The sequence below is a fragment of the Delphinus delphis genome, chromosome 7 (assembly GCF_949987515.2).
Source record: "Delphinus delphis chromosome 7, mDelDel1.2, whole genome shotgun sequence".
Lineage (NCBI taxonomy): Eukaryota > Metazoa > Chordata > Mammalia > Artiodactyla > Delphinidae > Delphinus > Delphinus delphis.
In genome coordinates, this window is record NC_082689.1 from 51336868 (window position 1) to 51364401 (window position 27534).

The following is a 27534-nucleotide window of genomic DNA, read 5'->3' on the forward strand; positions in this document are numbered from 1 at the left end:
ATTTGTTGCTGGGCACACCAACATTCTGTACACAAGCCATTACTTATTCATTAGGAGAAACAGAGCATCAGTTGTGAAAATGAGAACAAAAAAAGGTGAAGGGCCTCACCTAACAGTAATAAATGGAAATAAAAAACTGTATAGGAGAGAGCTATTAATTAGGTAAGACATCTTAACTTTGTACATTTAGAATGCAGCTAGAGTGTTAACTAAATGCTTTCAATATTCATAAATGATTCTAACAGCCATACATAACCTACTACAACTTAGATCCTTAATTTAATTATAAGATAGAATGCTTTGTCTTCCGACTTCCTAAGTGCTATCAATTCTTCCTTTCCAGGAAAAGGTAAGAAAAACAAAAACAAGAAACTGTGCTTCAGTTCTGCTTTACTCTCCCAGCTAGAACTACACTCCCATTTGGACAGGTCAGGAGAATGGACAATATACCATCTCTTCAGGAATCCCCGAAACATACTTTTTTTTTTACATTATTTTACATGCACTTTACTGCATTCTTATTTTCCTCTACAACAAGTTAAATGTTGTAAACCTAAAACTGCTCTAAAAGTAATGTCTTTAAAAATAATAAATAAAAAAAAAAAAAAGGTGAGACATCCAGCTGAGCTTAATTGTCTTAATTGGTGTAAGACATTTTTTTTTTTTTTTTTTTTTTTTTTTTTTTGTGGTACGTGGGCCTCTCACTGTTGTGGCCTCTCCCATTGTGGAGCACAGCCTCTGGACGCGCAGGCTCAGCGGCCATGGCTCACGGGGCCAGCTGCTCTGCGGCATGTGGGATCTTCCCGGACCGGGGCACGAACCTGTGTCCCCTGCATTGGCAGGCAGACTCTCAACCACTGCGCCACCAGGGAAGCCCTAAGACAATTATTTTAAATGTTACAGAAATTCAACCTAATGTTCTTAGAGGAACAGTACTTACTTCAAGTCTGAGAAGCTGCCCATTTTTGTCAATGGTACATCATTCACAATGGCTCCCAACTTCCATATCACCATTTCAAGTTTTGTTTTCCTTCTATGCCTTCTTCATTCAGGCTCTTAAGCACAATAGGTACAAGCTATACACAGCTTGGGCTCTTAAAAACATGCCTTTGCCAATCATATAGTAATTCAAACTCAATTTATAACCTTTGCTAATATTCTTGATAACTTAAACCCTATCCTTTCCACTTCCCATTCTTCAAGACTTTACTCAAACCAAATCTTCTTGGTGAAGACTTACTTCTCCAACCACCCCAGGCTACACTTTTGCAGATTCTTTTTATGATCTTCATATTTTTCATTTGATACTTACCATTAAGAAAAAAAAAATGTCCTGTCCTTCCATCTAGACCCACTCTCATTCATTTCAGCAGCTTGCATGGTGGCGTGAATATAGTAGCTTTCAAATGTTCAAGTACACAAAGATTTAGAATGGAAAGAGGAGATGAAGTTCATTTTATTTGACTTATAAACTGTGTAAGGGATTTGCCCATTGACTCAGGCTGTTATTCCAGTTGTATTACCTTTCATTTTGATTGTCAAATTCTGGGTATCTTGTATTGTCAGAAATGAACTATAAGTGGCTACAAAGCTGATTAGTTAAAAATCACTGATATCTGTATAACTATTAACGTTGGGTGTTTGGCTTATATGTGTCATTGCAATTATGAGAATCAAGTAGTCAAATTGCTGAATAATTTGGCCAAAGACTAAGGTAATATTTTAATGTCTGTTCTTTGTAGTTTAACAGTGCATTTTAAAGAAAAGTTTTATTTTGCCTCAGATGGTAATCATTAGGACCACAGAACTGGATAAGACCAAGAGGCATCAGTGTGCACTCCTTCTCCAGGGTGGTCTAGTCTTAACCATTTTTGAAAGCATCATAGAGGCCTCTTGAGGAAAAGAGAATTTTAGCCTATTAGGTTATATGCTCCAATTCTTTTGGACCTTATTTGTTACTCTTCATAGCTAATCCAAATTCTTCATGTTGTGGTTCAAGAAAAGAAATCACTAAAAACATGTTAGGCAAAATAAATACTTTATTAATTTTTTTTTTTTTAGAAATCAGCCTTTGTGTGATAATTCAGACATTTAAAAACCTTTTAGATATTCTTTCAAAGTATACTGTTAACATCTCAACCACTTTTGATTAAAACTTCACACAAAGAAATATGATAGGAGTTGAAAATTATAAATGCTAAAGAATAATTCTAATAACATTTGGTTGTTACTTTACACATTTATTTAACATATATGAAACCAAATAGGAAACTACCTTCCTTTTTTCCCCATAAACAGTTCTCACTGGTTAAAAATGAATTAAAACCATCTATTATGAGAAAAACAAATCTAAATTACTTCCATTTTGAAAAAACAAACCCAGCTTATTCATTTCTATCCATTCAAGTCACAGGCCCCATTATTTTGGCAATACTCCACTATTTAGTCTAAAAGAAGAAACATCTCCTTATAATAAAGAAGTCTGGAAAATGCAATAAGTACATAGTGTTTAACCTAAGGCATGTTTCCAAAATAAAATAAAAAAACTACATAAGCTATAATGAAATTGCAATTGTCTTGGGTAAAGTAACAATGCTTTACAGTGTAAAAACATTAAGTAGTTTTAGGTAACATATAAATTCTATCCTACTGCTATTAGTAACCTCCTCAAGAATTAAGAGCAATTTTTACAAGAGAACAATTTTTCTTCTTGGAAGTGACACTAATTAACAGCAGTGGAGGGAAAAATCATTGGTTGTTTCAAGCTCTCAAAAAATGAATCAGTTATTGCACAGTAAATACCTCATAGAGGTCAGTGTTTTAAGAAGCTAGTCTGAAGAAATATGTTATTTATAAGTTGGTTAAGTCTGGAAGTTTTCAAGTTTTAAAATTAATTCTTCCTAGGGAATCAATTGGAAAATATTGACATACAAATAAATATTAGGCTTTTCAAATGCCTACAGTTTTGATAGTTTAGAAAAGAAAGTCAGCAAAGTGCCTAAGTTTCTATGTTTTTTAAAAAGATATGCACAGAAGAAATAAACATTGTACACTGTATACAGTAGCCCAGCTCAGCAGCAAGTATCTTCTGAAGCACAAATGACACCTCCACCAGTGTATATCATTGATAACTCCAATATCACACAGCTAATAGGACCTATGCCAATCTTAAAAAAGAAAGAGAAGTGAACATTACACATTTTTCAATTACTACTGAAAGGTCTTTAAAAGGAAGGATGAGAATATTCTGTAAAAAAATATATATATAAATATATATGTGTGTGTATATATATATATATATATATATATGATCCTCCTTTATAAATTATGACATGATTAGATATGGGACCTATGGGATAGGTTTCTTTAAAAGACAAAGATACTAAAAATTTATGATTAAGGCTTGAAATCTTGATCCATAAATTGTACATTTGAAATAACATTAAAACCAGTGCTATCAAGATAAAACTCAGGTTTGAAGGTCACAATTTCCCCAATTCCAGAATTTATTTACTATAATGAAATTTCAATAAAATGACAAAATATCAATAATTCCTTGGAGGTTTGAGATTATGAGGTTTGACTTGCTTACACTTCAAATGAGGTTGTGAGAGGTTTTCACACTGCAGGATAACATATTACATACTTTCTATAAATCAAAATTTAGCTAGAGAAACAGACCTGTATACTAAAAAAAAAAAAGTATTAAAAACTAAGTACTAATTTACATTTATCTAAACAAAGAAATTCAGAAAAATTTACCTATAAATTCCATTTAATGACTATCTTGCTTAGAATTAGATGCTTTACTTGAAGATACTGCTGCCAGAAGTCCACTTACAATTTCCCGTCTGATTTCCCCAACAATAGACTCTTTAATCTAGAATGGAAGAAGAGGAAAATAAGAATTTAACAATATGACTATAATCCATTTTATTCTAGTTTCAGAAAAATAAATAGTATTTAATTCCTGCAGTCAGCTAAACTATAGAGAGAACTACAACCTTCATGTAAACCCTTCATGAAATACAGAGAGCAAGTAGGGAATCACATCCATCTATCCTCAAACTCAGATCACATTGTGAGGTCTTGTCTAGCACAACTCAGATAGCTCCATTATAAAATATCACAATTCTCAAGTTGAGAACATTAACAAACGTTAGATTTAAAAACTTCATTAGATAATTTGCCCCATGACACAAAATAACCTGAAAGAACTGATTAAATGTTAGGTTCACTTTTATGTTTTTTGTTAATGTCTATCTTTGTTTGGTAACCAGCAGGATACTCAAGTATTCTCATTGTTAAGAAAACCTATTAGTGGCAAAATAATATACAGGTGTATTGCCTGTTTATACTAACTGAAAGCAAAGTATCTAAAGAAGTTATTACATATTATTCTAACCTAACATGTGCATTTTAAGTGAAAAGAAGAAATGATCATTTAGTACAATTTAATTTAAAACATGAAAAAAAATCCTCTAATCAACCATAAACTCTAAAGAAATAAATATTTATTTAATTGTATGGTACATTTGTCACCTGTCTGAAAATTTTGCTTTGGACAAGGGTTACATCATTTTATTGTTGGAAAAGGCAAACAGACCTAGGGGCAATGACAATTCCATCAAGATTTTCTTCTCCAGATGCCCAAACACTACACATGCCTATCTAAGCCTTTTTCTCTCTAATGACATAGCATCACCTCCGAATAGCCCTCTGTGAAGCCTTTAAATGTGTATTTCCTGAAATAAGCTGATAATGCCTTCCCGAATTAGCACTTGAGACACTCTCAACCAGCTTTAAAAAATTCTACATTTCCAGTTTCCGTTCCCTTAAATGTTCCTAAGTACATCCTGAACACATCTCAATCGAAGTCTTTCCAAAAATGGCTCTGTATTAATGTCATGCAAAATTGGTACACAATACATATTTATACATAAGTATTCAGAGAAACAAATGCTCCTTAGCTACCAGCCATCTGTACTGAAACATATTTGAATAAATAGAAGCTTCTCATCTTACCTTCTACCAATATTTCTAAGCTTTAAACAACAAAACATCAAAAGTTTAAGTTCATAGTACCACAGATTCATTTTTTAAACAAATATGTATTGGATACAAATATTATGAAAACCAGAATCTCTTTGCCACAGTATACAAGTGCAAATGCCGTGTGTTGAATCAGATCCTCTGTAAATCTATATTTACAAAAGACAGTGAGTAGCAGAGTCTTTCAGTCCTGTTGTCCAATGCACATCTCATCGTACATCACTCAAAAACAAACTAGCTAGAAAGTATTCTCTACAAACCAAAATGTGTGCCAACATTTGGGGGGGTGTGGGGTACAGATATTACTGGAGTAAAGCATAAAAGAGTCTCTACCAAGGATGTTATAATCTAGATGGGCACAAAATGAATATTGTTTCATGAAATATTGAAAGGAGAAAATTATTTATTAATTCATAAATGACATAAGAACAAATTTTTAAAAATGAGAGACTAGTATGGGCTAGAAGAGGAAAAAAATAAATTCTCAGAGAATAGCAGTCTTTAACATAATAATGAAAAAGTAAGGAAAATTTCAGACAATAGTGAGGATGAAAACTACATGTAGCAAGAGCACCTTGGAGACACAGCAAAAAGAAGCCTAGCCAACAAGACAGTTCCTACTAGGTAAAGAGTACAGGGGAATTAGAATAGAAACGGGGAGCTCAAATGGAAATTAATCAATGTATCCTGGCACACAGTAAGTGCTCAATGAATGTCTGAATAAATGCATCAATGAGAGAGTGAGACAGCACATGCCTGAGAGAGACAGTATCAGACACAAAAAGGAACAGAAAGTAGAAAAACAAAGGACTACAGACTAGCACTGAAAATGACAAAATGCCTTTGATAATTTATTGAAGTAATAAATGTATGAACAAATAAATTAGTTCCAAAGTCTCCCACGCTACAGAGAGGTGGGAAGGATTAGTAGTGAGAAAATCAGTGGGATGGATGGTGAAGTCACCTTTATAACTTTCAAAAAGTAAGACAGGCTGAAGACAGACTACTTGAGATTAAGGAAGGAATGCACATTGGCAAATAAACAGGCAGACAGCAAGCCTGAAGTGTGGGGCAACACGTCCATTTACTACGCATCTACTGAGTTACTGAGTGCTTCCTGTGTGGCAGCCATTATATCAAGTGATCACTAATAGAATTGTAATAAGAACACACGCAAGCTGTGTATTTACCAAAATACATGTTAAAGCTTGCCAGATGAAGTGTAATAGATACAAAAAGGCATGAACCAAGCCTAGGAACTTCAATAAACAAAGTACTCTCTACACAGAGCAATCTATGTTTATGCTTTGATATGTAATTCTGTTCCATTTGCTTCTGTGGGCAGATGCTCATTTATTCTATTAAGTAATCTTCTTTCTTACTTTTTTTTTTTAAAGTAACTATAAACAGTTTCAGGCCACTGATTACATACATCACAGACCACCTGGGCAAATTCCAAGAGTGTGTACATGTCCCCACTACAACATATGCAATCTGCACAGGAATGGGGTATCTTTCATCTGACAAAAAGCTTAGTTATTAAATGAGTGTATTGAATATTTGCAAGAACTTCCAGTGTGTTCCTTCAAAAGAATTCTACTGCATTAAACTACTGCATTAACACATTATAAATAATGAAAGGATTCTTTTAAAAAAGTTCACATATGGTGAAATAATGGAAACAAAGGCCTGATAGACATCGTTTCATGCATCCAAGACTGCAATAAGAAAACTTCCCTGAAAGTGTCTGCCAAACATGTTTAATCCTCACCTACAAAACTGTTCAACCCAAGCTTAAATCTTTTCTTCATGAATAGTAGCTTTGTTAATGGGGTTAGAGACCCATAATTTACTGGGAATTTACTGGGAAGACAATCTAATTTTCTTGGTAGCTGATACAATAAGCTTAAAAAAAATTGGAATTCAGTACCATGTATATTTAAGTAAAAAGATTACCAATTTTAAATGAACAGAATCAAGACTAATCTGAATTTTAAATATTTTGTAAACAAAGTTTAACAGAACACCATTGTAATTGAGCTAAGATGATAACCCAAATTATTTGTTTAAATTGTAAATGGCATTAGAGTAACTTATCTATTAACACATGCTTTTAAACTGCTTCAGAACAGTGTATTTTCTTAAGGACATCAGTATTCCTTTTTTTTTAACCTGGTTCTCTGATGCTATACTTATTTATTTTTTTAAACATTTTAATTGGAGTATAATTGCTTTACAATGGTGTGTTAGTTTCTGCTTTATAACAAAGTGAACCAGTTATACATATACATATACATATATCCCCATATCTCTTCCCTCATCTATCTCCCTCCCTCCCACCCTCCCTATCCCACCCTTCTAGCTGGTCACATAGCACCGAGCTGATCTCCCTGTGCTATGCGACTGCTTCCCACTAGCTAGCTATTTTACATTTGGTAGTGTATATATGTCCATATAGACACTACCACTCTCACTTTGTCCCAGCTTACCCATCCCCCTCCCCGTGTCCTCAAGTCCATTCTCTAGTAGGTCTGTGTCTTTATTCCTGTCTTGCCCCTAGGTTCTTCATGACCAATTTTTTTTTTTTTTAGATTCCATATATACGTGTTAGCATACGGTATTTGTATTTCTCTTTCTGACTAACTTCACTCTGTATGACAGACTCTAGGTCCATACACATCACTACAAATAACTCAGTTTCATTTCTTTTTATGGCTGAGTAATATTTCATTGTATGTATGTGCCACATCTTCTTTATCCATTCATCTGTCGATGGACACTTAGGTTGCTTCCATGTCCTGGCTAAATAGAGCTGCAATGAACATTGTGGTACATGACTCTTTGAATTATGGTTTTCTCAGGATATATGCCCAGTAGTGGGATTGCTGGGTCATATGGTAATTCTATTTTTAGATTTTTAAGGACCCTCCATACTGTTCTCCATAGTGGCTGTATCAATTTACATTCCCACCAACAGTGTATGAGGGTTCCCTTTGCTCCACACCCTCTCCAGCATTTATTGTTTGTAGATTTTTTGATGATGGCCATTCTGACTGGTGTGAGATGATATCTCATTGTAGTTTTGATTTGCATTTCTCTAATGATTAATGATGTTGAGCATTCTTTCATGTGTTTGTTGGCCATCTGTATATCTTCTCTGGAGAAATGTCTATTTAGGTCTTCTGCCCATTTTTGGATTGGTTTGTTTGTGTTCCTGATATTGAGCTGCATGAGCTGCTTGGAAATTTTGGAGATTAATCCTTTGTCAGTTGCTTCATTTGCAAATATTTTCTCCCATTCTGAGGGTTGTCTTTTCGTCTTGTTTATGGTTTCCTTTGCCGTGCAAAGGCTTTGAAGTTTCATTAGGTCCCATTTGTTTATTTTTATTTCCATTTCTCTAGGAGCTGGGTCAAAAAGGATCTTGCTGTGATTTATGTGATAGAGTGTTCTTCCTATGTTTTCCTCTAAGAGTTTGATAGTGTCTGGCCTTACATTTAGGTCTTTAACCCATTTTGAGTTTATTTTTGTGTATGGTATTAGGGAGTGTTCTAATTTCATTCTTTTATATGTAGCTGTCCAGTTTTTCCAGCACCACTTATTGAAGAGGCTGTCTTTTCTCCATTGTGTATTCTTGCCTCCTTTATCAAAGATAAGGTGACCATATGTTCGTGGGTTTATCTCTGGGCTTTCTATGCTGTTGCATTGATCTATATTTCTGTTTTTGTGCCAGTACCATACTGTCTTGATTACTGTAGCTTTGTAGTATAGTCTGAAGTCAGGGAGCCCGATTTCTCCAGTTCCATTTTTGTTTCAAAAGATTGCTTTGGCTATTTGGGGTCTTTTGTGTTTCCATACAGATTGTGAAATTTTTTGTTCTAGTTCTGTGAAAAATGCCAATGGTAGTTTGATAGAGAATGCACTGAATCTGTAGATTGCTTTGGGTAGTAGAGTCATTTTCACAATGTTGATTCTTCCAATCCAAGAACACAGTATATCTCTCCATCTATTTGTATCATCTTTAATTACTTTCATCAGTGTCTTATAGTTTTCTGCATACAGGTCTTTCGTCTCCTTAGGTAGGTTTATTCCTAGGTATTTTATTCTTTTTGTTGCAATGGTAAATGGGAGTGTTTCCTTAATTTCTCTTTCAGATTTTTCATCATTAGTGTACAGGAATGCAAGAGATTTCTGTGCATTAATTTTGTATCCTGCTACTTTACCAAGTTCATTGATTAGCTCTAGTAGTTTTCTGGTAGCATCTTTAGGATTCTCTATGTATAGTATCATGTCATCTGCAAAAAGTGACAGCTTTACTTCTTTTTTTCCAATTTGGATTCCTTTTATTTCTTTTATTCTCTGCTTGCTGTGGCTAAAACTACCAAAACTATGTTGAATAATAGTGGTGAGAGTGGACATCCTTGTCTTGTTCCTGATCTTAGAGGAAATGGTTTCAGTTTTTCTCCATTGAGAATCATGTTTGCTGTGGGTTTGTCATATATGGCCTTTATTATGTTGAGGTAGGTTCCCTCTATGCCCACTTTCTGGAGAGTTTTTATCATAAATCCATGTTGAATTTTGTCAAAAGCTTTTTCTGCATCTATTGAGATGATCATATGGTTTTTCTCCTTCAATCGTTAATATGGTGTATCACATTGATGACTGATTTCCATATACTGAAGAATCCCTGCATTCCTGGGATAAACCCCCCTTGATCATGGTGTATGATCCTTTTAATGTGCTGTTTGTTTGCTAGTATTTTGTTGAGGATTTTTGCATCTCTGTTCATCAGTGATATTAGTCTGTATTTTTTTTTTTTTTTAAGTATTCCTTCTTATGCCTTGTTTGATCTACTACGTATTTTGCTTGCTAAAAGTCCTTCTTTGTAGACAGTTAAAAGGGTCGATACTAAGCCAAAGTTTGTCCAAACTATGCCAAATTCTGAATTAGGGAGTTTCTAGTTAACAGGTTTAATAACAAATTCTGAAAAATTCTTCAAACATTTGCCTTGCATATCAGTCTTCAAATTATAAAATCTTCCATATTTGATGGGATGTTCTTATAAACGATTAATTCTCTAGCACCACCACATTATGATGGAAACAACCAACTTTTCTACATGTACGCTATTTTCTATCAGCCAAAAAAATCAATGTTCTGGCTTAGGGATGCTTTACACCCAGGAAATTACTTACAGCACATATCAGGCCATCCATTAACAACTTTAAAAATGAGGATTCAAGTGTGCATTAAGGGAGTATTTGTGCTAAATGAGTACATAAAGTCCAGTTTCCAAGGAAAATTTTCAAACCAAAACAAGCTAAAGGGAACAAAAATATCACATTTCTGGGCGGGGGGAGAGTACCTTAAAACTTATTTCCTCAGTTAACATATATATTGTGGAGAAAAATAATTTTTTGAGTAAAACTCAATTCTACTGAAAAATTGATCTTTGATGTGAAACACATAAATAAGAATGAATTATAATCAGTCACACCTAACTAACTGAGCAAGGTAGATGTACAGACCCTGCTAAATATCTGCCAGCCACAATCAACCTACAAAAGTAATTACATTTGTAGGACAAATAAATTTATAGAATTAAGACCTTTTAAGTTGGTAATTCATGTCATGAAAAGAAATTACATACATGCAGTCTCATCTGCTAGAATGCTTGTTTTGTAAATGTGAATTTGTCTGAATGTCAGTTGAACCAGGGAACAGATTACCTAAACTGTACAAACATTAAACACCTACCAGCTATGTCAGTTCACTGTGTTATGAAGCGCACCTATCTGCATCTGGCATTAAAACTTTCTGCTGGACTTCATGTCACCCTCCTCCACCACTCCACAATAACTCACAAGCTGCAACCCTTCCAAAGTCCAATTCCACAAGCAAGTTTCAGGTCTTTTTCAAGGTAAAGTGTCACATTATTGCAGTATTTATGTATTTCTTAACCATTTAACATTTATAAAATAGTGTTACTGTTTTTATTAGGTTTTTACCTTTTTAAAAACATGTCACAAGTTTTGAGTGTTATGCTTCTAATACTATTTTCCCCATAAGCTCTGTGTTTTTATTATACAAATTTGCATAGCACAACGATTTTTAGGAATGCATATATCATACTATATAACAAAACTGAGTATTTTCAGTATACTTCTCAAGCTACTATCATGCAGCTATAAATAGTGGCAACTAATACACATGAACTAATCTTTGGACCCAGAGGATCAATGGCCCATTTGAAGGAATATTTTGGTCTGTTGCCACCATTATTGACCTATAACCACTAAAAATTTGTTTTATGCTATTCATGAGTTAATTCTAAAAATATGTTAAGTTCACGTTTACTGAATTTATTGGAAATACACAGATTAAAAAGAGGGAGTCACTGACACTAATTATTTCTCTGGCTCAGTTTGATTTTTTCCAGTTCTAAATTCTTAGTTCTCAATACATTATACCAAATGATTTCTGTATGATTTTTCAATTGTTTCCTGAGTTAGTTAGTCTTATTTACCTTCCTACTGGATTTTAAGCTTAAGGATTCATGTCTCATATCTTTCTTTTACCCTTACAGAGCAGGCACTCATTAAGATACTTATAAACTTTTTTTTTTTTAAACTTATAGGATATTCTTCTTTTCAACTATTGGAAAGAATGAATGATCCTTTTTTATCATGGATTTTAGTATCTCATTTGGAAAGAATTATGAGTAATTATGGTTCTTCCTTAGAGTTACTCTTAATACAGGGAACAGAATGAAAAAAATAAATTCAACATGTGTAATTTTTATTCCATGCACTCTATTGGATTTTGCACCCAAAGACACAATGTGATTTGAGAAGAAAAGGAAAAAAAAGTCATCATAAACATGTATCTATAGCAGTCTCCCTTTTTAAATGACATACATACTATTCCTTACCACCTGATCCTAGTGCCAAAAGCAACTATTTTACTAATTTTCTCAATTAATGTTTGCCCTTGATTACTAATCCTCCTAAGTTTCTGCAGTCTTTTTTGTAACCTACAACTATGGTTAAATATTTCAGGTCTGCATACTGCTAATCACACAGGGTAAACCTTCTTTTCATTTTGTATTTCTATCTATCTTTGAACAACTTACATAATTTCCACATTTCTCCACCCACTAAGCCAAACAGCTCAAATTTTTTTTACTTCTTAAAATCTCAACACCATTTTTTTATGTCAATTGACATTATTAAATGACAGCTTTTAATCCTGGAAGAGATCTAAATTATAATCCCTAATTTTACAAAGGTGGAAACAGAGATCTAGAGAGTTTGTCATGTGTTCACTTATTTGAACCCTACATATGCCTTCTTCATAGATACTTAATAGACACAAATTGGATCAATGGGAAAATTACTGAATACAGTGAATCAAAGGAATAGCTTATAAATAATGTTCAAACAAAACCTACTCCAAATAAACTAAGCGTAGATTTTACTCACCTCCCTTATGACTTGCTGTAACTCATCTTGCTCCACATTTTTATGCATTTCCTCAGCAGCTGGCAATAATGAGATTCTTCCATGCTCTTTCTCCACTTCAGATTTAGGTCCTACAGCCTCTGAGGCTTCTTCAGCTGCAAAAACTTCCTCAGAACTTTCCATATCTGGAGGTGTCTGCACAGAGCCTGTTCTAGAAGGAGCAGTTGGTGTTAAGGCCACCGACGCTCGGAATACTTTCTTGCTTGGTACCAGATGGGTTTTGGGTCTGCCCACTGAGTCACTAGAAGGTACTCCAGTTCTATTGGCATGAGAGGGACCAGAACAAACAGAAGATGACTCTGATGTTGCTTGGGAGAAAACAGATTCTAAGCTTTCTCCAGGAGGAATTTCAAATCCCATTTCTCCAAGGCCCAGGCCCAATTCAGACTTCAGATATGACTGTTCCCGCATCAGTTCAGTGACCTGGAGATGAGAAAAATTGTAATTCTTCTCTCTTGAAATTAAGATTGGTAGTTAAAAGAAGATTAAAATCCTAGGTGTGATTACTGCCCCAAATCAGTTAACTTGTAAAGACATGATTCTAATGCATTTATTTAGTTACTACTCAATTTCATTTGCAAAAATAGCAAGGAAAATTTAAATTCACAGAGATCAAGCCATGAAATGTGTAACTAAACTATAGCTGGATGAAATTTTACTTGGTCCCACACAGGGGTCCAAATTACTTATCAAGAAGAGTAACTTGGGCTTCCCTGGTGGCGCAGTGGTTGAGAGTCCGCCTGCCAACGCAGGAGACACGGGTTTGTGCCCCAGTCCGGGAGGATCCCACATGCCGCGGAGCGGCTGGGCCCATGAGCCATGGCCGCTGGGCCTGCGCGTCTGGAGCCTGTGCTCCGCAACGGGAGAGGCCACAACGGTGAGAGGCCCGCATATCGTGAAAAAAAATAAAAAGAAGAGTAACTTGTAAAAAATAAAATAGCTACTCATAATGCCCCCCAAATAAACTGACTTGCTTAAAAAATAATAAAAATCATACTTTTGTTCAAAAAGTAGTCATCTTACAGATCCAATTACCAAAAGGACCTGGAATCAGACTGTGAAAGCACATTTCCTGGAGCATGAATTACTTTATATGATGCATTATTTCCTTTAGACCGCAAAGATAAATCACTTTTGCAATTAACTGGCTCTTCAGTGGCCAAAGATGGCGGTGGACTTTCAGAAGTGCCCGAGTCACTTCTAATCAATTTAACTAACTTACCAAATTCTGTATTTTAAAAAAAATTCATCTACATTAGGAAAACTGTGTGTTTATGAAATATTATATCATTCCCTTCCCCAGTGATTTAAAAGGAAAGAGGCTTACTGGTTCCATTACATTCAATGGAGAAGGGCATGACAAGTTATCAGCGCTTCTACTGCCACACATTCCCTGAAAAAGTAAGAACAATTTGTGTGTGTGTGTATTTTTTCAAATCGCAAGTGTTTTATAATGAACTAATTATTGCTCTGAAGCAGTCCTTTATGTCACAAAGGTCAGTCTAAACTGTCACAGGATCCTATAAAATGTGTTACTGTGACTGAAGTTTGTATAGAAGATGTTCTGATTCTCTGCTCTCACCAACACACATTTCTCAGAATAATGGATCAAAGCCTTTTATGGAAAAAGATATTCATTGACAATACAGGATATTCTCAGTCTATGCTATACATATATATGTGTATACACACACACATTCTTATTCTACTCCATATGTGTGCATATATATGTGTGTGTATTCATGCATTTATTTTTAACAAAATCAGGTATGTTGTTCGATTAACAGAGAAAATTCAGTATTTCAACATTTCAAAACAGTATATTCTACGACTGAAAGATTTTGGCAAAAATAAGAATACAACTGTTGGAGTTCAAATTGCATGGAAAGGAACCTTAGGAGTAAGAACAGTGGTACAAAATAAAGAGAAACAGTGTTTCTTTCTATTCTCTTGGTTGAATACATGTTTCTCTGCTTTTACGAAGATATCATTTGATTCCTTAAAAAACATAAAGAATGGAAAAGAATCCAAAATAAAGGGAATGTTTAAAGGAAACAGTTTTTTTTTTCAAAGGCAAGAAAGGGGGAAAAGAAGTCTAAGTGAAATATATATATTACATATATCTGTGTTCTTCACAGTTACATGCAATGATTAACATCTATATCAGTCATATGTTAACCCACTATCATTTTCCCTTTAAAATCCCTAAACTTTTGTATTGCTCCTTATTTTCTATTATTAAAAATTATGATTTTTCAATGTATTTCTAAATATACTAAACATTTAAGAAAATAATTACAACTTGCACATTCCACTGATTTGTGGGAAAGGCTCCTTAAAAACTCTGCATGTCTCTAATGCCATTAAAATAAGTGTTTTTAAATTGAGACATCTGTCCTAAATTGTGTGGAACATTATAAACAAGTCCTGAGTGAAAAACCTATGCACAACCCAAGGTAGCGTACCATGAGTGCTGAGGAGCGGAAGGGCGAAGGCACACTCACAGCGTGAAGCTGCTCCTCCAGCCCCAGCAGACGCTCCTCCAGCTGCATCTCCAGGTCCTGAAGTTCCATTCGGACTGAATTTCTCAAGCTCTGGAGCTGATCAACTTCATATCTATCAGTAGGCACAAAGTTTGAAAAAAGCAGTTTGGAGATTCAGTGTTCACAACTCTCTCACAAGCTTTCAGAAGGCACTGAACTCCAAGTTCTATAAATTAGCACAACAGCGACTGCAATAGGTATAACCACTGGGAGAACTGGTTTTTCTTCCTCTCTCCTCGATTACAAATATCCCAAACAATAAAAACAGATTGCAACCACTATCTTCCTCAATCCACCAAAGGCAGAGAAGTTTACCTAGCAGAACACTATGCCCAATTTTATTTATACTGGTTCACAGACTACATAAAGGGTACACAACAGTAGAAATAAAACCCAGCTTCAAAAAAAAAGTTAACAATGCTTTTTAGAAAGAAAAATATTTTGAGTCCAATGAACTTTTACCTTTCGTCCTCAGTCATATGATGATAAACCATGGTTTGCTGACGCAGCACTGCCAATTCTAAATCCATCATTTGCGTTCTAAACAAATTCAGGCTCCGCCTCATTACTTGGAGCTCCTGAAAAGTATTCTAAAATACAATACAACAGCATTAACTTCTAAATCACACAAATTATTTTGTAACACAGAGATTTAAGTAAGAACTTACTTCATAAAGAGGTAGAACAGATGACTTCTGAGTACTATAGGGAGCAGCAGCAAGATCAGGCCCTCTCATCACAGGGTGCTTCAAAAGAGTGGAAGTATGATTAGGAATCAATGTTAAAGTGACTGCTTCCAAATTATCTAAGGTATTAAAAAGGCAGAATTTGGGGTCTACATATTTTTCTCTTTGAGGCAAAAAACAAAAACCACTTCATGTTATAAGCAGGAACCAAATAAATCAGTACCCAATGCTACCCACTACTCCTATCTGTTGAAGGTTATAAGTCAGTGTATTAGAACGGGAAAGAGGCAAAGGAACACAAATAGTTCAAACCTATGTCTTACAGGACCTCTCTCTTGCCTTGAGAAAGCAGAAAAATAAAAACAAAACTCAGAAATGTAGAAGCAATAGCAAATATCATTCTGAGATTACAGAAATTACTAACTTGGCTGGAGAAAGTAGCAAGCAATCATCACACTCATTCTTAGACATCTGAGTATCTACTATGCTTCACTATTTTAGGCAGTGAAAAAGATAAAAGGAAGTAAAAGTCACTTCCAGCCTTCAAGTGTTCTCACAGTGTAAGAAAAAAGAGAAAACAGAAGTAAAAAAAAATATATATATATAATATTGGCTGGGGGCAGCATGGGGAGTGCTATGATAGGAACAAGCAAAAATCCAGATTAGTTAAGTGTTCCCGACAGTGGTGACCCCTGAGCTGAGCCTTAACGGTAAAAGGGACTTGGTCAGGTGAAGAAAGGCAAGGGCGGGGTGTTCCAGGTAAAAAAAAAAAAAAAGTAGAATGTGTAAAGAAACAGACACCTAGGGACACACGCCTGTGTAGAGGCTTGCATGGAGTCCAGTGTGGCTGGAGCACACACACAGGGAATGGGCCTGGAGAGAGAGGCAGAGGCCAGGTCATGAAGAGCATCTGTCTACTGAGGTGGGGTGGTGTGAGGGTTAGCTGAGTTACTGATGGGACACTGAAGAGAAGACCGCATTTAGAGCAGAACAAGTTGGCCTAGACAGGTGCACTTGAGGATGCAGGTGGACAGGACCCTGGGAATCCCCAGCTTCATATAATTGCAGCTGAAAGGTTAAATGTCTCACATGTAGATAGAACTACATTTTGTAAGGAGGAAGAAGAAACACCCACTTTCTGGTTAGACTGAAAATCATTAGGAGACAATCATCATGAGGATAAAATCTATACTTAAAAGAAGGTGTATTTTACTACATAACTTGAAAAGTTCCAACTTTCATTTTTACTGTCCAAGTGGCTTCCTGTCTACTATGTCACCATGATAAGGGATCTATTATATACACTCTATGCCTCTCGACTCTTAACTGAATAACCCGATCATTACATTACACTGTCATTTTCTTCATTTCCTCAACTGTCTAAATATAAGTAGTTTAGAAAGAGATTTAGAAAGGAAATGTAGGGCTTCCCTGGTGGTGCAGTGGTTAAGAATCCGCCTGCCAATGCAGAGGACACGGGTTCGAGCCCTGGTCCAGGAAGATCCCACATGCCGCGAAGCAATTAAGCCCGTGTGCCACAACTACCAAGCCTGCGCTCTAGATCCCACGAGCCACAATTACTGAGCCCACACATCACAACTACTGAAGCCCAAGCGCCTAGAACCCATGCTCCGCAACACAAGAAGCCCATGCACTACGACGAAGAGTAGCCCCCTCTTGCCGCAACTAGAGAAAGCCCGCACGCAGCAATGAAGACCCAACGCAGCCAAAAATAAATAAATGAATAAGTTAATTAATTTAAAAACTAAAGGAAACGTGAGAGGCAAACCAAGAGACAATTTACTTCTTTTCAAAGCTTATTTTGGAAATTATTTCCAGCCCACTAACAAATCTGAGAGCGATGACTTTAAAAGTGACAAGACACATAGACCGTTTTTATTCAAATTCACACTTTACCTGATTTTTTCTCTTCTGGGGTGGTCCCAGCCTTTTAACTCAGTGGAAGCAGACTAATTCTGTGCCAGGCGACCAGCATCAGGAGTCAGCAGATGAAGGGAAAGCTTAGTCAGAGAGCAACGAGTGGAACCAGGAGAACATACGGCGACACAGAAGCCAAGGGGAGGAAAACTTAGAAAGAAGAGGTGGTGAACACTGTCAGATGGAAAAGAAAAGGACAGACGGTACTTGAGAGGGAAGTTCTTTTAATAACAGAGACAACTTGACTAAGACAACGACAGTGCAGGACAGGCTAAAGAAGGGAGGAGACCTAATGAGCAAAATCTCTTCTCTAGAAAGGAGGGAGATTGTGAGCAGAGAAATTCACCTTGTTCAGAATTAGTTACAGCTGTTCCCTTGAGCTAGGAGGGAAGACGCTGGGAGGGGGCAGGTACAGATAAGCTGAGGCATGCAGGAAAATGAGGCTGAGGTAGCTCAGGCCTGATGGGTCCCAGCTTCCCTGAAAATTAAGAGGTACTCAGACCAATAAAAGAAAAAAAAAGGTAAGAAGGATAAACTTTTTCTCATACCTGTGAAAGATTCTGCAGTGAGTTTCTAATATCATGCAACACTCTTCGCAACTGCATTTCGATGGCAGAAGGAGGGTTCACAGAGCACACTCGGTGAGGGTAGGCAGCATGTCTATGTGAGTAAGGACACCCGAGAGGGGAAGTGAAGGCACTACAGGTGGTGCCTGATATGTTGGGAATGCTGTGAGTGCTCAGAGTTCTCATGTGCTCACACAGGGGCCCTTCCTGCCACTCGGAGGGGACAGAGTGAAGGGAGCAGGTGGACTGAGATACAGGTGCCGGAGCATACAGCGAACAGGCCGGAGTCCTTTGCTGATGGCACTCCTCCAACCGGTTCACCTCACTCTGGGCGGCGGCTTCTTTCTTCACAAATGATGGAGAGATGAAAATGGTGGACTTAACTAAAGACTGACCATCATGCTCAATCGCCTCTCTTTCTAATTTCTGTTCCTCTTCTGGTGTGTACTTGTAAGTGAAGGAAGGTGGACTGCATCTGGTCTCTTTTCCAGGGGATAACCGAACATTGACAGAGGATACAACCCTTACTGGGCTCAGCAAGGTGGTTGGTAAAGACTGAGACCTTCTTAGAGGATAACCAGCTTTTGCAAACAAGTACCTCTGTTTTAACAGATCTTTTGACTTTATCAAGCTACGCCCCACTCTTTGATTAGACAGAGTGCAAACCTTCATTTGCGCTCTTTGCAAAGCTGTATTAACTCTGTCCACAGAAGAGGGAGGCCCAGTTGTATTTTCAGCACCCTTCTCATTGCATTTAGCTTCAATAGAAGCCAATGATTTAAGAATATGGTGGGTGGTATACTGGGCAAATTCACATTCACTGCTTTTATCCACATCACTTTCAGCACTTGCTTCCCTCAGTAGTTCCACTGGCTGTGCTGGAGACACAACCTCTTTCCTTTCAGTAATTTCAGTAACGTGATCCCCTGCACTACAGGTGGACTGTTGATGTCCTGTATTCTCAACAGTCTCGCACTGGGGGAAATCCTGGCCATCTGACCGTTTGTCAGCAATTGTTGCTGCCTTCTCTCTTCCCATCTGAGGACAGGTAAGAGACTCCTCTTCTGATTCATTAAAATAAGGCTGGTCTTGTGCTGTTGGTGTGACAAGGTCTTCACCAAATGATGTGACTGTTGTCTCACTGTCACAACTATCAGCACTACTCCCCATGGCTTGCAAGGACTCGTGAACCTGTGAAAAGAAAACAGGTAGAAGGATGGAGAATTCAAATAAGTAGTAGCATTAACAAAATACCAAACTGATACGATGCTTCTATACTTTTGGGGTCTCCCACCTTGGTTTTGGCTCTGGTGCTGTTCTAAACTGCTTTCAGTGCCCCTGATCAACAACCCCTCCACTTTCTCACAAAGATTATTCCAGATCTTTACTATTTTCCTTAAATCCCTTTTCAATACCCACTCCTTTTCTTCTAACATATGACACTGACACAAAGAAAATGGACAGACATTTCTTAACTTCTTTCCCAACACCTACAAATTTCCCCATACCTTTCCTCATCATTCCCTCCTCTCCATTAAGAAAACTGTATCTCTTTTTAAAGCTAATCCCTCCAACCTGTACTCTCCAGGGCTAGGGTATTTCTCCAGTTTCATCCCAGATTTTTCTGCATCAAGCTCTCTTTCTCTTAGAGCCCTTTCCCTTAGTCATTACTGTATGAAAAAGACAAAAAGATCTATAACTCTTAAGCTATCATTCTTATTTGAAAAAACAGTTAACATTCATATCTTCTCTTCATCACTGATCTACTCTCCATTCATGCTTTTGCATCATTTAATACATCAGAACTATTTGCTCAACTACTCAATTTCAGAATAAACAAATTCTCACCTTTTCACTCCACTGGCCATAGCTTTCCTTTTAAAAGTTTCTCCTCCATCTCCCAATTTTTATGCCTGCTGGATTATTCTGAGTTTCCTTAGAAACTTACTCCTTAAATGCTATGTTTCTAAAGGGCTTTTTTAGGTTCTCTTTTTCTCTTATTCCAATTTTCTTTAAAATTTCCTTACAGATGTTTTAAACACTTTTCATGTACATTCTGTGTACTGCACACATAAACTATAAGCTCGATGGGGATAAAGATGTGGCTATTTTCTGGGTTATCTAACACACTATAGCATAACAGTCAGATAATATTCAGCAAGCTATGGATCCACAGTTTTAGTTATTAAATAATTATTGTAAAATACTGAAACACAATGACGGGAAAAAAATTTTTTAAATAATAGAATAGGTTAAGGATTAAAATACTCTGTTTACTGGTGGTGCAAAAATAAAGGAGAAGCTTTTTTTGTTGTTTCTCAGAGAGAAATGAAGAATTAGTGAAACCTAAAATTTGCAGTCAAATGCTCAGATAACATCTGTATCCTAGAATTTTAGTCTTATCGTCATTTGAAAAATAAAGATTACACAGATGGTCTTGAAATATACAGCCAGTGAAAAACCACCTAAATATACAGAAGTTAATCACAGTGCCTACTACAATAGGAAATTTTACCTGAAGATGATTAAGGGAGAGGCAGTCTGTCGAATCTTCAGCAAAACCACTGCTATCAGAGTGCTGACTTGCAGTACGTAATAGTTGATCTACCAAAAGAAATTTAGTTATACAAAACTGCTAAATAAGACTTCAATGAGTACAGTATTACAGATATATGATTCCCAAAAGATATATGATACACAACAGTGATTCTTTCATAGAAAAGTATACATCACTTATGCAAAATTGTGGCTTCAAAGCATAGGAAGTAACTTGAATTCAAACAAAACTGAATCAGATCAGAAATCCTCAGTGTTCAGTTGCTAATTAAGCTCTAATTATAATGTATTTTTTGGTAAATCCAATTAATGTCTTATCCTTGGAGGACAAGAGCCTGAAATGAAAAATGGCTCTAATAAAAATAAAGTCCCAAAGTAAACCATTTTCATTATGTAAATATGTGAAGACACGTAGTAGGTGAAATCAGAAGTTTAAATGTAGTGTGTAAAAACTTCTATTACCTTCACTAATAAGAAAATAAAAATACAATTAAGGCCAACAAATTAAATAAGTTGTACACAAGAGTACTTACATGTCTCTGATGTTTCAAATGATGCAAACATTTGTAAGTTATGAAAGTTATTTCTTAACAACTGAATGAAACTCAATCACATAGGTTCAACTAGTAGGTAATATTGTTAATTTTACAATAAACTTGCTTATTTTTTGGCCTCAAAACTCTAATTCCTGGTTAGTATAACCTAGAAAATTTTTTTTTTAAGTAACTAAAATGACCAACTGAACACAGCTGGCCTGATCACATGCCCAACCACACTACAAGTACCACAGTGGGGGAGACTTTACAGCTATTACATTTACTGAGGGAGACACTTCATGAGATAGTCAAGTTCCACAGAACTTAAAAAGCAACAAGCTAAATAAAGTGTGTTTACCAAGTCCACATTCATTTAAGACTTGAATGATAGAAAGTACTTAATAATATGTTTCAATAAAATCCAAAATTAATTACAGGTTGCCTGACTTTGAAAAATATTATAATAACCTTAGGTTCAATCTGGAGCAACATGAAACAGAATAATTTTTTTCCCATTAAAAATTTAAAATAATTCTGTAATGTTGTTTTGAAATTAACAAAACTGCATAATGAAATATATGGAATTGATCCATATCCTTGATAAATCTAGGTAAATTGTAATAATTGTGAAAGTGAATTGGAATAAGCTGTTACCATAGGTACTGATTATGCATTTTATTATTTGAGAAGATGATTAACATGTCATAGGAGTCATCACCATAATTATGTGTTTGCATGTCTTTTTTTTAAAAAAACTAGATTGTCAGCGTTCTGAAGACAGGAACATTATTTATTCTTCTTTGTATCCCAAGTACCTAGACCAAGCCAACAATAAAAAATGTTTGCTGAATGAATCAATGATAACTATCTCCTTAAAGCAACAACAGAATTAAACAGTTTCTTAAAGGATTTAGAAGTGAAACTGCCCCATCTGCTTGGGCAAAGGGCAGTTGCAAAAGAGCCCAGGAAGCCCTGACCAGCTCCGTTCAGGTTCTCTCTGCTAAGATCTGTTTTATCCGTAGCATACTACAGCCTGTGCCGAGTGCACCTCTCCACGGTTAGTCCTGCCTGAATTCACACACATCAGGTCGAGGGTAGACTGCTCAGGCTTCAGAGCAGGTGTGAGGCAGTGGAAAAGAACAAGGAAGCCTGGGTTCAAGTTTCGGCTTTATCATCATAAGCAATAACTTCTCTCCTCCAAAAAAGTGGGATAATCATTCTACCTCACAGGGTTACTTCAGAAACTAAGTAGAACATAAGTGAAACTGTTTTGTAAACTATAAATCACAACTGAGGTTCTTTAGTCAGATGTTTCAGTTTCACAAAAAACACAGTTCACCAAAGAAAAAGGTACAATTAAAAAGAAATAGACCTCTGTCCTAACTGAAGAGATAAGACATTATTTCTAATTAAAAACTAGGAAGTTAGAGCAAACATTAAAGTGAGAACAAAACAGATGTGGAAATTCTATTTATCCAGTATTGCAGAGAAACGTAAACAGGACACCCATATACTCTGCTAGACTAAAGAGAATATTGAATGTCTTCAGTAATTAGAAAAATGTTGGACTGCTCTTAATATACCTACTGAATGTTAGCTTGTGACATGAGTTGAGTCACTAAACCTCTCTTCTTCAGTATGTAAATCCCAGGACTGGATTTGAGATTAAGATCACTGTAACTTCAAAAGTTCTATTACTAAAGTGTGAAGTATTTTTATACATGCACTGTATGCATTTTTACTAACTTTGTGAAATGAATATATTATACCAGTGATTCTAAGTCTGCCACTATGATTAATTTAAGATATTTGCATATCACATTATCAAAATTCGATAGGCTACTTTCAAAAAATGACTAAAACACTGTACTGTTCTCACTCCCTCTCTCTCATGCACACGCACAAAACCATTTTACTGTTACTTTATAAAGATGTGATTCAAAAAAAATGTTACCATTTTTACTTATGCCACTAGAAATAAGTGCTCCTACATAGATAAGAGGAAGAAACCCAGATGTGAATAAAAACCACATTCCATCTTTCCCACCACAGGAAGCTTACTCTTCAAAGATCTTAAAGTAATTATGCTGTTTTTATCCTCTTTTTTACACAGGGCAAGCTGCTTTTTCCAATGCATCCCTTGTCTACCTATCTAAAGCAAAGATTCCTGGATGGCTGTGAACTCTGCCTATGGCTCAGGAACACATACATAAATTTATGGACTCACAAAGGGAAGAAAATTAAGCAGGAAAGTTCATTTTGTGTCTGACCAGAACTGTGATGACCTAGTGAGAGTGGAGCTCTTGTTTCTCAGTATCATACTGCAATAAAAGAAAAATTATATGCAAATTGTCTCATATGAAGTCACTTCAGAGATCAGAAGAGAACAAACATGTAATTTCCTATTCTAGGAACATACATATGAATCTTTGCTTAAAAAAAAAAGGGTGGTTCAGCATGTGTAAAGTTTTAAAAATAAACACTCCTACCTTCAGTGGTCATTTTAACTTCCTCTCTCCTTTTCTCTAAATCTCAAAAGCTTTGTGACTTTAAAGATGATCAGACATGTTTTTCTGTTGTAAGTTAAAAGTGAAAGAAATGGATTCAAAGGTTCTTTGGTCAATAATAATTCAAGAGAAGAACAATGTCTGAGCCACTGACCTTTGATTTACAGTTTGAATTTAACTAGCTTTACCTACTGCTGAGAGACTGACTGGTGGTTTCTGCCAGAGGCACATTCATTTATTACACCTAGGAGTCGCATTTAAATAATAAAAACCCAGAGGTGGATAATACAAGTGTACATTTCAATCCCAACCATGTAAAAAGTAGGCCTGACTCTGTTGCTCTATCACTTCCCATCTAGCCCTTGTGTAGAACTGAAAAAATATTTAGAATACACAGAATTGTGTAAGTAGGTCATTACAAGATAAGCAAACTAAAATTACTTTATGAGCACAAAAGTCTTCAGGAAGATAAAAAAAATTCTATAACCAAACCATAATGAAGCAGGCACAGCTGTGTTCCTAATCTTCTTTTTACACTTACAGGTACTACAAACACTGATAGATTAAAAAAAAATACCTTTTCCAAATCCCCCAAAGATGCTTTGGTAATGTGCTCGGGAACTACTAAGTACTGGTTTACTTACCTCTTTTTGACTTGTTAAGACCTAGCTGGTAAGTGGTTGGAACATGAGGAGCTTCTCCCTCTGTACTTTGAACCTAAAGAAGAGTTTTAAGTAGTTAAAACTTAAGAAACTATGGCAAAGAAGAACACCTCTTAATAGTCATTTACTAAACAACCAACCTAAGAAGGTACCAATGCTTTATATATTTAAAAAGTGCATCCTATCTCAAAATCGCTATAATGTCCCACATCTCAATTTTACGATCTATTTTTCAGTTAACAACAGGATTGCAAGCTTATAGCTAGCAACGAAAAATAACTACATGTGTAAACTACTTCATTAAAAAAAGTTACCATTAAATGAAAAACAGATCCAAAATTAAAAGTTCTTCTCTAAATGTTAAACTTCAAAGTGTAAGGTCAATCCCAGGAGAAATACTGATACACTCACTGCAGCACACTGGCACACACTTGAAGCAATTACAAGTCTTGTATCTTGAAAAATGGCAATCATGCTCCCACTGCAAAATCTTATAAAAGTCCACAAATTTTCAGGTATCAAAAACCACTCATGTGGAAGACTGCTTTGTCCTGACACAAATGTTCTTTTAAGACATAACTTGGGAGTTGTAGGTAGAAAAGCAGGTTTCATTATAGGACTAAAATGTTGAAAGATCTTAGCCATAAATCCTCCCTGAAAATTATGCTCAAAAAGATACCAAACCCACAGAAGTTGTCCTTTTATGCTGTCTTTTTTTTCCTACCTAAACAACTACATAATTTAGGAATTTCCAGATTCTTTACTCATCACACTCACTCCCCAAATACTCTATCTATCCTAACATAACTAACCCTATACTAAGAGTAAATATTTGCGGGGGTATGCTACTAACGCCCCACTCTTTACCCTATAATGATTAGTACTTAAAATAATAAATAACATCCTAGTAAAGTGGGCAAACTAGCCAAACATTTGGGCTTTCAGCCTTGAACAAGCTGGAGAGCAAATAGCAAACAGGTTTTAGATTGAACCCTCGCAGTTTTGAGCTATGACTCCATTCTAGAGTAAGAAAGATTCCATAGGAGTAAAAGTGGAATAGCCAACATGAGAAAAAACTTCAAAGGTTAAAGATATTACCCAATTTAGAAATTGCTCTGATTTGTGATATCTTTGTTCTACATAGTTGAACGTGAATCCAAGTTTATGTATCTTTTGAAAACTGAACGCGTACTGGTCATTTAAAACCATCACCTATAAATCATATATAAAATGGTTTCTACTATCTTTGTTTTTATTGAAAAATCATATTCTTCAAAGCAGCAGACATAAGTTCAAGAGGAAAACTATTGTTTTGTGTGCAAAGAAACAAAATGCATTTTCTCTTTGTAGTCAACAGGAGGTCTATTATTAGCCTCTATTCAGGACTAGCCTACTTCAAAGAGTTTTCTGTAAACCAAATATCAAACAGACCAAAAAAAGTATAACAGAAATCTAAATGTCTCTTTAATTTTATTCTAGGAATCTCAGCTTAAGCAAAAGATTATGATCTCTCATTTTTAAATGCAGAATTATCACATATTCTATTCTTTAGATTTATAAAATTAGTCACAAGGTAACATGACTTTAATGAATATGTATCCTCAGTATATTATCCTTCAAGATGCTGCTACTCCATGGACAATAAAAAAACAAAAAACACTCCCTGTCTCCCTCTACTACAAACTCCATAATTTACTGAAAGAAAAGAAGAACAGGACCCTTAAAAATGAGCTGACAGGATCATATTTTACTAATAAAGTTACTAAAGTTAGGATCCTTCCTCCTACTTACTCAGCAAAATCATCAATCACTTGCTGAAGACAGAAATAGACTTGCTAGTGTTAATGGTTGAATTTCATAGCTTATTAGGTTTCATTATTGGCTACAGTTGTGCAGAGGAAAGCCGTCAAATTCAAGATGGGGTGCACCACAGAAAATTATAATGCAAACACAGAACTTAGATTTATGTGGCAGGATTTTTCCTATTCCATGGTTTCAAATCCTCAGTGGAATTCCGGTCATTTGCTACAAGTTGGTCTTTTATTAAATTAACTATAGCTAAATATTGATAACCGAATTGAGTGACGGATAATGGGTGTTCATTATACTATTTTCTCTAAACGCTGGGTAAGTTTGAAACTTTTCATAATAAAAATTACAAAAAAAAAACCCAAAACAACCCAGTAAACCAAAATGATAAAATCACTTGGTCTCAGTGTTTTGGGATTTAAAGCTGTAGGACAACAGCTTTAGAATAATTCACACATTTGAGTTACTACATTTTAAAAATATTTTAATCAAACAAAGATTGTATCTTTTTGAATCAATGTCCTGCTACCACGCAGATACCTAGTTTGATTTTTCAACATCTGTCACATTTATCTTGACTAAGACATATCTTCTAGGCACAATACTATTGTACTATGTTTTATAGAGCAGTAACACCGTAGAATGTTCTAACTCAAATCACCCTTCCTCTAAGGTTTAAAGAGACCTATACAGCAGAAATCCAAAACTGGAACTTCAAAAATTACAATTCTGTCTAATTTTTAATGATACCTCAAAAAAATTCAAAGGAAAGCATTATTTTTCCAAAAAGGGTCAGGGGGCTGGGCATGGGATGACGTGAGTTCTTGTCCTATGTCTGACCCTATCAACCAGCCGGACCATAGTAAGCTTTACGGTGTACTCAAAAGGAGCAGGTTTGTACAAAGACTCAAATTCACGTCTCATTCTGAAAGACCAACAGAACAACTTAACTACCTGTCAGGTATTTGACTGATTTGGGATTACTTTAACTCAGGCCAGTAAATAGAATAAAAAGAATCCTGAAACTTAATGGCTAAAACTAAGTAATAAGGTATATTAGTTAAATCAACAATCAGTGTGAAGACAGGATTAGAAACATTTACTAAAACTTCAGTAGCTTAAAAAATTGTATATGCTGCCAATAATATCTTTATTTAAATGT

General features: G+C 35.7%; 1 protein-coding gene across 5 annotated transcripts in view; it reads right to left on the reverse strand.

Moving 5' to 3' along the window:
- Positions 1 to 2001: 2001 nt before the first annotated feature.
- ITPRID2 (ITPR interacting domain containing 2) overlaps positions 2002 to 27534 on the reverse strand; it is a 38915-nt gene continuing 13382 nt past the window's right edge. Inside the window, exons 9-18 of one of the 5 annotated variants that reach the window (XM_060016486.1) lie at positions 24546 to 24618; positions 20818 to 20906; positions 18285 to 19493; positions 15781 to 15858; positions 15575 to 15702; positions 15035 to 15185; positions 13909 to 13962; positions 12531 to 12992; positions 3763 to 3880; positions 2002 to 3167 (exon numbers count right to left, since the gene is read on the reverse strand). In XM_060016486.1, coding sequence (XP_059872469.1) covers positions 3776 to 3880; positions 12531 to 12992; positions 13909 to 13962; positions 15035 to 15185; positions 15575 to 15702; positions 15781 to 15858; positions 18285 to 19493; positions 20818 to 20906; positions 24546 to 24618 — 2349 coding nt within the window. In that variant the 3' untranslated portion in view covers positions 2002 to 3167; positions 3763 to 3775. Of the gene's footprint in view, positions 3168 to 3762; positions 3881 to 12530; positions 12993 to 13896; positions 13963 to 15034; positions 15186 to 15574; positions 15703 to 15780; positions 15859 to 18284; positions 19494 to 20817; positions 20907 to 24545; positions 24619 to 27534 lie in introns of all 5 variants that reach the window. The other 4 variants (XM_060016485.1, XM_060016490.1, XM_060016489.1 and 1 more) reach the window with 4 other exon arrangements.